General features: G+C 41.7%; 1 protein-coding gene across 2 annotated transcripts in view; it reads left to right on the top strand.

Moving 5' to 3' along the window:
* Positions 1 to 14,212, top strand: part of CFAP221 (cilia and flagella associated protein 221) — a 114,734-nt gene that overhangs the window by 40,360 nt on the left and 60,162 nt on the right. For both annotated transcript variants that reach the window (XM_037049885.1, XM_037049886.1), the window contains exon 7: positions 10,470 to 10,573. In XM_037049885.1, coding sequence (XP_036905780.1) covers positions 10,470 to 10,573 — 104 coding nt within the window. The remainder of the gene's footprint in view (positions 1 to 10,469; positions 10,574 to 14,212) is intronic.

Raw genomic sequence — 14,212 nt, 5'->3', positions numbered from 1 at the left:
TCTCATGTACCATCAATAAAGTTCACTGTACACAGCCAAAAAAGAAGTCGTTCTTATTGTCAGTTAACCATCATTCTCCAGAAAGAAGTCATTTCTGAGTTATGATAAGATGGTCTGTTCATTTACTCTCTAGACATTGAGATTTTTTAATCAGGGAGGAAACTTAACTTTTTTGTCCACAGTAAGTTCATAAGATCAACTATTCTCTCAAAATTTTTTGATTACTTCTTTGACAAACACAATGTTAAATTTTATGATAAATGAGAAAATAATATCACAGTAAAGTAAAACCAAGTGTCATATAATTAACCAGAAACTAAAGTGTTGTCGGGCTGTTTCCTAGAATTCATTTAGAGAAAGGACAAGAAAGAAATTTGAATTTATAATAAATTATTTTATAATATTTACTTGATGTATGGTAAATTTATGCTCTCTTCTAAAAGCCACAGAATTTGTTTATGATCTTAGCAGAAGTCTAGTATTTTAAAGTTGGGTTTTATTTTTTAATATATTTTATTGATTATACCATTACAGTTGTTCTATTCCCCCCTTCATTCCCCTCTACCCTACACCCCCCCCCACGATTCCCCCCCCTTTAGTTTATGACCACGTGTCTCAAGTTCTTTAGATTCTATATTTTCCCTAATATTCTTTCCCTCCCCCATTTTCTACCTACTGTCTATGCTATTTTCTGTACCTTCTTGCCCTTTCTCCTCCTCCCACTCCCCTGTCCTAACCCTCCATGTGATCTCCATTTCTATGCTTCCACTCCAGATCTAACTGTCCTCTTAGTTTGCTTTTGTTTTAGGTGTGGTTGTTGATAACTGTGAGTTTGCTGTCCTTTCACTGTTCATATTTTTCATCTTCTTTTTCTTATATAAGTCCCTTTAACATTTCATATAGCAAGGGCTTGGTGATGATGAACTCCTTGAATTTGATCTTATCTGAGAAGCACTTTATCTGTCCTTCCATTCTAAATGAAAGCTTTGCTGGGTAAAGCAATCTTGGCTGTAGGTCTTTGGATTTCATGACTTGGAATACTTCTTTCCAGCCCCTTCTTGCCTGTAAGGTCTCTTTGGAGAAAACAGCTTATAGTCTTATAGGAAACTCCTTTGTAGGTGACTGTCTATCTCTTGCTGCTTCTAGGATTCTCTCCTTCATTTTAATCTTGGCTATGTAATTATGATGTGCCTTGGTGTGTTCCTCCTTGGGTCCAACTTCTTTGGGACTCTCTGAGCTTCCTGGATTTCCTGGAAGTCTATTTCCTTTGCCAGAATGGGGAAGTTCTCCTTTATTATTTGTTCAAATAAGTGTTCCACTTGTGGCTGTTTCTTTTCCCCTTCTGGTACCCCTATAATTCGGATGTTGGAATGTTTAAAGATGTCCTGGAGGTTCCTAAGCCTCTCCTCATTTTTTTGAATTCTTGTTTCCTCATTCTTTTCTGGTTGGATGTTTCATTTTCCTTCTGGTCCACTCCATTGATTTGAGTCCCAGTTTCCTTTCCATCACTGTTGGTTTCCTGTGCATTTCCCTTCATTTCAATTAGTTTAGCCTTCATATGTTCCTCTAATTTGTGACTATAATCACCCAGTTCTGTGAGCATCCTGATCACCAGTGTTTTGAACTGTGCGTCTGAGAGGTTCGCTATTTCTTTTTCGCTTAGAGTTATTGGCTCTGGGGCTTTGAGTTCTTCCTGAGCCATAATTTGGACTGTTTGTGCCTCTTATGTATGAGGAGCTGAGCCCTAGGTGTTCACCAGGGCGGGTCAAGTCAGTCACTGGGTTGTGATGCTGTATGTGGGGGCGGAGTCAAAGGAAAGCAATGGTGGTCTGGTCTGCCTCCTCCCGCCTCTGGGCTGTGCGTCCGTCCCACTGCACGCGAATGTGCAACCTCAGTCAGCCCACCGCTTTGTGCACTCACTGGGTTCGCCTGCTGGGGCCTGCGCGGTCCGTCTCACTGCTCACTCCTCTGCTGGCCTATCTGCGCTCGAATGTGTGACCGCAACCAGCCTGCCCCACACCCTCACTGGGTCCGCACTGCCACCCGCTGCTACTCTGGCTGCCTGCGCACCTGGGTCCGGGGATCTTTCCTGCCCGACCTTGCTCTTCTGCTGGCTCCACCGCTCTTACCGGTCCTGGTTGAACGTTCGTTGTTGGACTTCCATATAGTTCAATTTTCTGTTCTTTGGCTGCATCTTTGTTTACCAAACCTTTGTTGTATTCAGACTTGGTTGTGGGAGAAGGCACAGTGTTTCCACCTATGCCTCCATCTTGGTGGAAGTCCTAAAGTTGGGTTTTATTCAAAATAAGGAATCATTCTTTTAAAGCACTTAATGTATTTTTACACATAACCTTAACATAATTGATAAAATGTTTAGTCAATAAAGCAATGAGGGTAAAAGTTGTGGTTACCTCCAAAAATACAAACTTTTATCTGCTTCAGGATTTGAATTGATACTTCCCATGAGTTATAGAAGAACTCTAATTTAGTCCTCTATTTGCTTCCAAGGAATAACAGGCATAAAATATGGGTGTTTAGTCCTCTTTCTTCATTACAGATCAGTTTTAATGGTATTTTAACAATGGGAATTTAGGCTAGAGTTTTGATTTCTCCCCAGGATATAATGGGATTATGTTTCTTTAGATATGAAAAATTTCTGACTAAATTAAACTTTATATTTGCCCCAATTCCTTTTTATCCAAATTCATCTAGACTGTCCTTGATTTATAACTATGGTACCATCCACACTAATTTGGAATCTGTAATATTGAACAGCAGCAATGAAAGTCAAGTTCAAGAATTCTACTGACATTTGTGTTACTTGCATTGCTGTTTCCTTCTGAATTGAGGTACTTGAAATTTTGTGACCATAAGGAATTGTTTTTTTCTGGCTGGTTAATAAATCATTATTTACTTCATATAATCATTGTTAAACAACTGCTCTGACTCCTTTTATGTGGGAATTTTCAGCATTCTGAAATTAATTAAAAATGTGGCGTATATGACATATAGGTCCAAGATGGAGGCATAGGTGGAAACACTGTGCCTCCTCACACAACCAAGTTTAAAGACAACAAAGTTTTAATAACAAAAATGCAACCAAAACACAGAAAATTGAACTGTACGGAAGTCCGACAACAACAAACTATTCAGCCAGACCAGTAAGAGGGGCGGAGTCAGCAACTGGCAGAGAGGGGTCACAGTAGGAAAAAGTGGCCAGACCAACCCAGGCACGCAGGTGGCGGTTGGTAGATCCCAGGCGCGGGGTGGCAACCAGCAGACCCAATGGGGGTGCGAGGCGGCTGGCTCACTGACCACGGTCACACATTCACACTCAGATAAACCGGGTGAAAGAGCGAGCAGAGACAGACCGCGCAGGCTAGGGCCCCGGTGATGGGAATTAAAGCTTAAAAGCACCAACTGGAAAAACTTTTGGGCTCGAGGCACCAGGAGAAACTCTCAGGCTCATAGAGAGTTTGTTGGAGAGACCCATAGGGTCCTGGAGGGTGCACAGGTCCACACACCCGGGGGGTGGCACCAGGGGGCCTGGTTTGCTTGTGGAAAGCAGCAGAGGGACCAAAATCCAAGAGAGAGCAGAACAAACACAACTGCCCCTCTCTGACACCACCCCAACATACAGCATCACAACCCAGCAACTGGGTCGCCCCACCCTGGTGAACACCTAAGGCTCCATCCCTCGTACGTAACAGGCATGAACAGACCAAAACATTATGGCTCAAACACAATAGCTCAAAGCCCCAGAGCCAATACTTCTAAGCAACCAACAGATAGCCAACCTATCAGATGCACAGTTCAAAACACTGGTGATCAGGATGCTCACAGAACTGGTTGATTTTAGTCACAGATTAGAAGAACAAATGAAGGCTAAACTAATTGAAATCAAGGGGAATACACAGGAAACCAATAGTGATGGAAAGGAAACTGGGACTCACATCAGGGGAGTGGACTAGAAGGAAGAAAGAAACAACCAAACAGAAAAGAAGGAAGAAACAAGAATTCAAGCCCTGGCTGGTGTAACTCAGTGGATTGAGTGCGGGCCTGCAAACCACACAATCGCAGTTCGATTCCAGTTAGGGCACATGTCTGGGTTGCGGGCCAGTTCCCAGCGGGGGACTCACGAGAGGCAACCATACATTGATGTTTCTGTCCTTCTCTCCTTCCTTTCCTCTCTAAAGATAAATGAATAAAAAATTTTTAAAAAGAATTCAAAAAAATGAGGACAAACTTAGGAACCTCCAGGACATCTTTAAACATTCCAACATCCGAATTATAGGGGTACCAGATGGGGAAAAGAAACAGCCACAAGTGGAACACTTATTTGAACAAATAATAAAGGAGAACTTCCCCAGTCTGGCAAAGGAAATAGACTTCCAGGAAATCCAGGAAGCTCAGAGAGTGCCAAAGAAGTTGGACCCAAGAAGGAACATATAATTACATTAGCCAAGATCAAAATGAAGGAGAGAATCTTAGAAGCAGCAAGAGATAAGGAGACAGTCACCTACAGAGGAGTTCCAATCAGAATGTCAGGTGATTTCTCCAAAGAGACCTTACAGGCAAGAAGGGGCTGGAAAGAAGTATTCCAACTCCTGAAAGGCAAGGGCCTACATCCAAGGTTGCTCTATCCAGCAAAGCTTTCATTTAGAATGGAAGGACAGATAAAGTGCTTCTCAGATAAGATCAAATTCAAGGAGTTCATCATCACCAAGCCCTTGCTATATGAAATGTTAAAGGGACTTATATAAGAAAAAGAAGATGAAAAATATGAACAGTGAAAGGACAGCAAACTCACAGTTATCAACAACCACACCTAAAACAAAAGCAAACTAAGAGGACAGCTAGATCAGGAGCAGAACCATAGAAATGAAGAACACATGGAGGGTTAGCAACAGGGGAGTGGGAGGAGGAGAAGCATGGGGAAAGTACAGAGAATAAGTAGCATAGGGATAGTAGATAGAAAATTGGGGGAGGACAAGATTAGTATGGGAAATATATAATCTAAAGAACTTGTGACCCATGGACATAAACTAAAGGGGGGAATGGGGAGAGGAGGTGTGCAGGGTGGAGGGGAATGAAGGGGGCGGATGGGACAACTATAATGGCATAATCAATAAAATATATTAAAAAGAAAAAATGTGGCATATATAAAAATCCCCAGCAGTTTTTTTTTGTTTTAGTTCAGGAAAATGCAAACATGAATCTTTTAGCAGAAGATTCCTGAGCAGGTGACTTTACCTTGCTAGGGCATCACTGAGCAGACCCCAGAGCTACCAACCAGAGGACCACCCAGCCCATGTTGTCTGTGTGAGTCACTGGCCTCAACTTCAGAGACCATATCTGAGTAGTTTAAGTTTAACACTTCTCATTGACCATTTCCCGAGGCTGCTTACATCTTGAGTGGATATATAATTGGTAATGTTTATTTTATCTACTTAGTGTTGCAGAGTAGCTCATGCTCAGTGAGGCCTTGGGGTCTGTTAGGTTGAATTGCCTGGAAAATGCAATGACCTCTATGTACCTGTGTTTCAGAATTAGTATGCATCTCAGAGAGTTAAGATGGACTGGATACTTCTAGTAGAGCCTGAGTTAGGACAGGATTTATGAGTTTGGCTAAAAACTGATGGCATGTTGATCTCACTGTTGGCTGAAGAGAATACTTCCTATGATTACCCTTACCTAGAATTTATATGAATTAATATAGTTGACAAAATTAATATCTATAATTTACAAATTAATAAGAGAACAAAACAACCCAAAAGAAAAATGGGCAAAGGATATGCATAGGCAATTCATGGATGAAACAAAATGGGTACATAGGAATAGAAGCTCAACCTCAAAGAAATGAAAATGAAATACCTTTTCACCTCCACCAGGTTGGAAGAAGTTAAAATGTCTGAAAATCCTGTGTTGTAAGCAACGGGAACTCTCATGTGTGCTAGTGGAAACATAAATTGGTAAAAGGGCTTGGAAAGCATTTTGGCCATATCTAGTATAGTTGACATTTTTACTTTGCTGCTTACCAGCAATTCCATTTTTTAGTTATTCCTATAGTAGCTTTGGGATAGATACACAAGGAGTCACACAAGGATTGTCACTGTCATAATGCGATAGTGAAAGAGTGCAAACCTAAATGCCACAGTCTCCTGCTGTAAGGCACACCCTAAATGCCCTGTAGCAGGAGAGTACATAAATACAGTGTGAGATAGGATTCCTTCTCACTATTTAAAGTAAATTACTAGAATCTGATGTATCATCACAGATAAATCTCAAAAGCATAGTGTTAAAGCAAAATTAGCAAGTTTTTGAAGAATTTTGTTGAAAACAATATAATATTACATATTTGGTGAGTACATAATGTATGTCATGATATAAAAATGCATGAGGATGATAGTGAATACAGGGTGGTGTCCACTATGAGGGAGAGGCAGGAAAGAGTAGAAGATGAGGGGAGGGTCTACAGGGGGTTCAGCTGTTCTGCAGCTTCCTTAAAAATAACACATTGATACCCAAAGTAGAAGATGTAATGCACTTGGTAGTGGCATAAGACATCTTTATTTATTATTCACTTTATTTTTCTTTATATTTGGAATATTTCAGATATTTTTAAAAAGTAATGAATTTAAAGCCAAGTGAAAATGCTCTTGGCATAATTTTTTTAAACCACATTTGAACTATACTGTATCCTTACAATTGCTACTGAGAAGGAATGAATTTACTTTGCTTCGGCAAATATTTGTTAAGTGTTTACCATATTTTTCAGACTGTAAGATGCACCGCGGTTTTACAGGAGGAAAAATAGGAAAAAAAACTTCGAAGCAAAAAATGTGGTAAAATATTTAACAACATAAATAACATAATATTTCACCAATATAAATGTAAACAGAATTCAACAGCAGCATTAACAACCGTTATTCCCTCCAAATTTGGTGGGGGCGGGGGGGGAATTGTGCATTTTGTAGTCCAAAAAATACAGTAGTCTTGTGAGATGGGGATTTTGCTGAAGTTACTCTGGAGAAGCAAGTAGACTCTGCTTTGTCTCCATCTGCTCTGGGACTTAGAGGCTCCCAGGCAGACTGGCACTGGGCAAGTAAGGAAGCGGGTCTTGGTGGTACAGTTCCCACACAAAGTAGGTCTGAATGGGCACCACCCGGAAGACAGTATAGGGGCTGCTCAAACGGAAAGCCCTGCTCAAACTGATCACAGTCATGTCCTCCCAGGAACAGGAATTGGTAAATGTGAGGGGAAAGGACAGTTGGTGGGGAGGTTCTCATTTAACAGGTTAAGAGGTGGGAACTAGCCACTGGGCAGGAGGAGGGTGTGATGGTAAGTGTGGGCATCAGAGATAATGAGGTGGAGAAGGGAGGAGCAACAAAGAAAGACTAGGTCAGAGGGCCTAGCTAGGTCACCAAGAGGGGTTCAACATGCTGCTGCTTAAGGTGCCCAGATGTGGGAGTGACTTTCCTCACAAGTCCCCCCGTGTGCCATGGATGAGAGTAAACATGACTGAGACATGATGTGATCTGCTTGGGGATGAGAGGTGGCCAGTTTCCCAGAGGAAAAAGGCCTTGAGTGGATAAAAGACTTAAATATAAGCCGTGACACCATTGAAGTCCTAGAGGAGAACATTGGCAGGAAAATCTCAGATATTTCACCCAGCAATATTTTTACTGATATGTCCCCTAGAGCAAGGGACATAAAGGAAAGAATAAACAAATGGGAGCTCATCAAAATTAAAAGCTTCTGCATAGCTAAAGAAAACAGTATTAAGATAAAAAGAGAAGCAACTGTTTGGGAAAACATATTTGCCAAGGATACCTCAGACAAAGGTTTAATCTCCAAAATATACAAAGAACTTACACGACTCCACTCTAAGAAGACAAGCAACCCAATTAAAAAATGGGCAAAGGACTTGAACAGACACTTCTCCAAGGAGGACATACAGAGGATCCAGAGACACATGAAGAGATGCTCAATATCACTAGCTATCAGAGAGATGCAAATTAAAACCACAATGAGATACCACTTTACACTGGTCAGAGTGGCCACCATAAACAAAGCAACAAACAACAAATGTTGGAGAGGTTGTGGAGGAAAGGGGACCCTAGTTCACTGTTGGTGGGATTGCAGACTGGTACAACCACTATGGAAAACAGTATGGAATCTTCTCAGAAAACTAAAAATGAACATGCCTTTTGACCCAGCAATTCCACTGTTAGGAGTATATCCTAAGAATCCTGAAACACCAATGCAAAAGAACCTATGCACACCAGTGTTCATTGCAGCACAATTTACAATAGTCAGGAGTTGGAAGCAACCTAGATGCCCGTCAGTAAATGAATGGATCCAAGAACTATGGTACATTTACACAATGGAATTCTATGCAGCAGAAAGAAAGAAGGAGCTCCTACCCTTTGCAACAGCATGGATGGAATTGGAAAGCATTATGCTGAGTGAAATAAGCCAGGTGGTAAAAGACAAATACCATATGATCACACCTTTAACAGGAACCTAAACAACAAAACAAGCAAGCAAAATATGACCAAAGACACTGAAATACAGAACAGGCTGACAGGGACCAGAGGGGAGAGGGGAGAGAATCACAGGGGAAAAGGGGAAGGATTCACAGGAACAAGTATAAAGGACACATGGATAATAACTAAGGGGGGGGGGTTGGAATGGGAGGGAGGTGGGGAGCACTGGTGGGGGTGGGCAGGGTTGGGAATATAAGACAGAAATCTGTACTTGAACAATAATTAAATAAATCTTATTTTTTTAAAAAAGAAAAAGGCCTTGAGCCCTTTCCTCCAAGGGCTTTTTATTGGGTTGTAATATACAGGAATACAGGGCAGCAAGGACTAAACAGTAGATAACATTTCAAAGAAATTTGAGGGTTTAGTCTGAGTCAGTGTCTGTCAGGAAGTTTTAGGTTTTCTGGCTGGAACCCTTAATGCATGAATGAAAGCACTCTTAGCAGAGCAGATTTCACAGGTGTATCAGGAAGTCTTTGTGATGCCAGATTTCCCCCCAGGACATGTTCTAGCAAGGCAAGGAGCTGCATCCCTCCCCATCAGGTATTCAGGCTTAAGGGGATTAGAGCCAGGAAGCACTTCTCCCAGAGGACATGGGGACTCGGGCTCTGTCAAAGCTGGGGTGTGAGAGTCCAGCTCTCTGTTGCAGGCCCCCGAGTCCTTCCATGACAGCCTCTCAAGTGATCATGTCTGGCCTAGGTTGCCCCTCCTCTGAGGGATCTTACCCGTCTGACTATGCTTTGGGGGCAGGGAGGAAACTGAGGCAGCATTTGCTACCAGAGACAAGCCTTGTCTCCTGCAGCTTGCATTCCAGAGGTACCTGACTCATGCTTAGCCACACGGGGTCGAGTTACAATTCCTAAAACCAGGCAGAGCGGTCCACAACACCCAGAGAACCAGATGATCTCTGTGTAGGAGGCTAGTGCGGGCTAGAAGACCACCGCTCCAGGCTTCGCTCATTCTGCAAACTCTGGCCTAGCTGGGACTGTCCTGACAGAAAAAGAGGACATAAAGAGCTCCAGGCTCTCTGAGAAATGCCTCCACTGGACAGCTCCTGTGGTGCTGTGAGCGACAACCTCAAGCTTACCCAGATATTGACCTTGTCTTGGGTAAACACAGACCCCCTATAGGTTCTGTACTGGTTGTTGGACTTCTAACCAAATAGAGTTCCTAGCATATCTCCATTAAATGGCCTGTAGTGTTGTTTCTTCAACACGACCTGTTTCCAAGTTCTGTAGAGGCCGGGGCTTCCCAGCTTCTGTGAGGCCTGCTTGTTCGGTGGGCCTAGGTTCCCTAGGCCTGGTATGTGGCAGAGATGCCATGCCCCGTGACTGTGAGTGTCCAACAGAATAAACCTGCAGCATCTGAGAGGCTGAAAGAACAGAGGTATTTGAAATGTGGACACTCAGGATGGTTGAACAGTGTTAAATTCCAGTTCTGCCAACTAACTAGCCACATCACCTTGGGCAGGACACTTATTCTCTCTTGTGTCTCAGTTTGCTCTCCTGTAAGTGGGAGGGTCATAGTACTACCTCATAGGATTGGAATAGTTACTATCGCCCTGATTGGTGTGGCTCAGTGGGTTGGGTGTTCTGCAAACCAAACAGTTGCCAGTTCAATTCCCAGTCAGGCCCCCTGTTAGGGACTTGCAAGAGGCAACCAATCAATGTTTTTCATCACACCAGTGTTTCTCTCCACCTCTTTCTCCTTTCCATCCCCCGTCTCTGAAAATAAATTTAAAGATTTTTTAGAATAGTTACTATCTGGGAAATGTGCAGGAGAGCTGGCACCCAGGAATTATTGTATTGGTGTTGACTCTTATTGTTGTTGTTGTTGTTTATTACATAACTTGAGTTTCTAGTCTTTGATACCAAAAGAGCTAGTTATAAAGAAAAATGACACTTTCCATTTTTCTTTTTGCAGCAAAAAATATGTTATTCCTTTGAAGTGCAGTTGCCCAGTAGATTTTGAGTTTCATGTTACTCTAATTCAGTCTCATGAAGCCTTTACTATTGAGCCAACATCAGGTAAGGAGAGTCAAGATTTCAAGTTTTCAACTTTCTTAGAGTTACTACATTGAAGAGGATTTGGAGAGTAGTTCTCAAGTTACAGATTTTATATATCTGACCTAATGTAAATTGGAATTGAACACATGGGGATAAGGATACTTGGGATCATTTGAGTCACAGAGATAATTTATAATAATGTCCAGGTACTTACCTATAGGTTGTGTACTGGTTGTTGGACTTCAAACCAAATAGAGAGTCTCTAGCATATTTCCATCAAATGGCCCATAGTGTTGTTTCTTCAACACAGCCTGGTTCCAAGCTCTTCCAAGATCAGAACTAGACATTGGAAGTTAATTCATTCTTATTCTGATTTTGGCTCTTGATATCTCCTTGGTTTTGTATTCACCTTTTAATTCAACTTCAAATAAAATGGGAGTGTTACTTCTTCCCCAGCTTTCAGAATCTCAGTGACATTTCTGGTGAATTGTGGGCAGTCTTTATCTGCGTGCCCTAAAGGAGAGAGGTCCCAATGCTGCTCAGAACCTTTGAAAGTGAAATCTCCACCTGACGTGATTCCTGCTCCCCAGTTTCTGTCTCTTGATGTTTAGGTTTGGGATTTAAATATCTGTTCATAGTAGTCTGCTGTGAACACTAAAGGTTTGTTTTTAAATGTTAGCGGAGTTATCCATTTGTTTCCTGAGCTTTCATCATTGCAAGTGCATATTTTGTCCAAAATTAGGGTTCAAATTAGAAACTTTGAATCACTTCTAAAATGCCAAGTGTGTGTGTTTGTATATATATAATTTCCTAGAGAACTAGGAGCCATTCTGAGATATTTTTTATTTTTTCTTGCTATTACAATTTTCCCAATTTCTGCCCCTTTATCCCCCCTCCACTCTATACCCCACAACCTTCTGGCATTCCCCCCTCAGTTCATGTCCATGGGTTGCACAAATAAGTTCTCTGAGTTCTCTGTTTCCTATACCATTTTTAACCTCTTCCTATTTTATGCCTATTTTATGCCTACCAATTATGCTTCTTCTTTCCTGTACCCTTTCCCCACTATTCCTCCCTTCATTCTCTCTACTGAAAACCCTCCATGTGATGTCCATTTCTCTGATTCTGTCCTGTTCTGGTTGTTTGCTTAGTTTTTTTCATTGTTTTTCTTTTCTTTTAGGTTCATTTATTGACAGTTGTGAGTTTGTTGTCGTTTTACTGTTCATATTTTTATCTTCTTTTTCTGAGATAGGTCCCTTTAACATTTCATATAATAGGGGCTTGGTGATGATGGACTCCTTGAACCTGACCTTATCTGGGAAACACTTTATCTGCCCTTCCATTCTAAATGATAGCTTTGCTGGATAGAGTAATCTGGGATGTAGGTGCTTGTCTTTCATGACTTAAAATACTTCTTTCCAGCCCCTTCTTGCCTGTAAGGTTGCTTTTGAGAAATCAGCTGATATCAGCTTTTGAGAAATCAGCTTTTGAGAAATCAGCTGAAATCAGTGCCTTATGGGCACTCCTTTGTAGGTAACTGTTTCATTCTGTCTTGCTGCTTTTAAGATTCTCTCCTTATTTTAATCTTGGGTAATTTAATTATGATGTGCCTTGGTGTGTTTTAATTTGGGTCCAAATTCTTTGGGACTCTTTAGGCTTCCTGGACTTCCTGGAAGTCTATTTCCTTCACCAGATTGGGGAAGTTTTTATTCATTATTTTTTCAAATAAGTTTTCAGTTTCTCACTGCTGTTCTTTTCCTTCTGGAACCCCTATAATTTGGATATTGGACTGTTTCAGGTTATCCCACAGATTCCTCAGCCTCGCTTCATTTTTTTGAATTCTTGTTTCTTCATTCTTTTCCAGTTGGATGTTTGTTTCTTCCTTTCATTCCAAATCATTGCTTTGAGTCCTGGTTTCCTTCCTGTCACTGGTGGTTCCCTGAATATTTTGCTTTATTTTATTTTGGGTATCTTTCATTTGCTTTTTCATTTTTTTACCAAGCTGAATCAATTCTGTGAGCATTTTAATTACCAGGGCTTTCAATTCTTCATGAGATAGGTTGGCCCTCTTCTTATCGCTTAGCTCTCTTTCTGAAGCTTTGCTCTGTTCATTCATTTGGGTCATATTTCTTTGTCTTGGCATGCCTGTTAAGTTGTAAAGGGGGGGGGGAAACTTAGGTTTTCACCAGGGCAGGGCAACCCTCCTTGCAGAGCTGTGGTGCTGCTTGGGGGGGAGGGGCCAGAGGGGGAACAGTGCGTCTTGCCTGCTCGGCTCTAGCCCCACTTTCCAACAAACGCTTGTGTGAAACCGGGAGTTTCTCCCGTCTTGGGAACTGCCGTAGTCCACAGTGAGCTCTGAGACTCAGTTTCCCAGCCCCACCCACAAAGTCTACCACCTTGCCTCAGGTTCTTACTGGTCTGGTTGTTCTGATTGACTGTTTCTGTAATTCCTTGGTTGACAGAGCTCCATGGAGTATGATTTTCTGGCACTTCTGGCTGTTTATTGATTTTAGATTGGTCATTTCCCTCCTTTTGGTTGTGAAAGGAAGCAAAGGGTTTCTACCTATGCCTCCATCTTGGCCAGAACTTAAATATATAAAATTTATTTTATGAGGCCAGCATTATTTTGATACTCAAACTAATGCAAGAAACTGCAAGACAAGGAAAGTGTCCTCTGGAAAAAACAATTCAGCCCACAACCGGATCTCAAAATTCAAGCTTCCAGAACGTGTTTAAACCGATTACAGATTTTCGACATCTGTTTATCTTCCGGCTGACACCAGCCCCACTCACATTCCTGCAATCCAACTGATGATCTCCCTGTCTTCCAACTGACGCCAGCCCCACCTCCATTCTGAGATTTTTGAAGTGCAATGTAGTTTCTTGTTGGTGGTTAGGATGATCATGAATAGCCTTATCCCAGAAAATATATGTTGATTATAAGGCTATACAAAGAAATGGAGACATACAGGTATATCTTTGACAAGTGATAAAAGTGAGTGAAATACACTAGCAAAGTGCTTCTAATAATCTTCCAGTTCAGCAAATGGAAGACTAGCCAGGGGCCATATGCAAGATTTGAAAAGAATGCTCAGGAGAAGTAGAATAAAGAGATCAAACTTTCTTGTGACTTTCTAAAGCCCCAAACCTAATGGTGAGGGAGAAAAATTAGGGACAGTTAATATATAAGGTGCAAATTAATTCCCTCTGCCCCTTCTTTAACTAAGTGATAGTAGCATACTGAAGAAAGCAGGAAAAGCTAGATAAGCAAGTGGCAATTCTTTAGGAACAGACCCTGAGCAGCTCTGTCATGTTGGTGGCAGTGCTGTGTTTTACTGGGCACTCAATATATCCTCAGTGTGTGGCAGTGTGGCTGGCATAATGTTAACAACCACTCCCATTTACTAATTGCTAAGCACATAACATGCACTGCCTCATTTCATCCCACAGCCCTGTGAAGAAGGACCATTATCATCACCTTTTTACAGCTGAAAGTAGTGAGGCTCAGGGAGACCAGCTGACTTAACTCCAGACTCAAGCTGGAACAGTAATGCTGGAAGAGTAATGCCACCAGCCTTGAAGTGGGAGAGGGGAGCAAGTAGAATTGTATGACAGACTAGAATTTAGGAAAATTCTATTTTGTGAGAGAAAAGTTAGAGA

The sequence above is a fragment of the Sturnira hondurensis genome, unplaced genomic scaffold (assembly GCF_014824575.4).
Source record: "Sturnira hondurensis isolate 20B ecotype Veracruz unplaced genomic scaffold, ASM1482457v3 Scaffold0006496, whole genome shotgun sequence".
Lineage (NCBI taxonomy): Eukaryota > Metazoa > Chordata > Mammalia > Chiroptera > Phyllostomidae > Sturnira > Sturnira hondurensis.
This window is presented reverse-complemented; position numbering and strand designations above follow the sequence as displayed.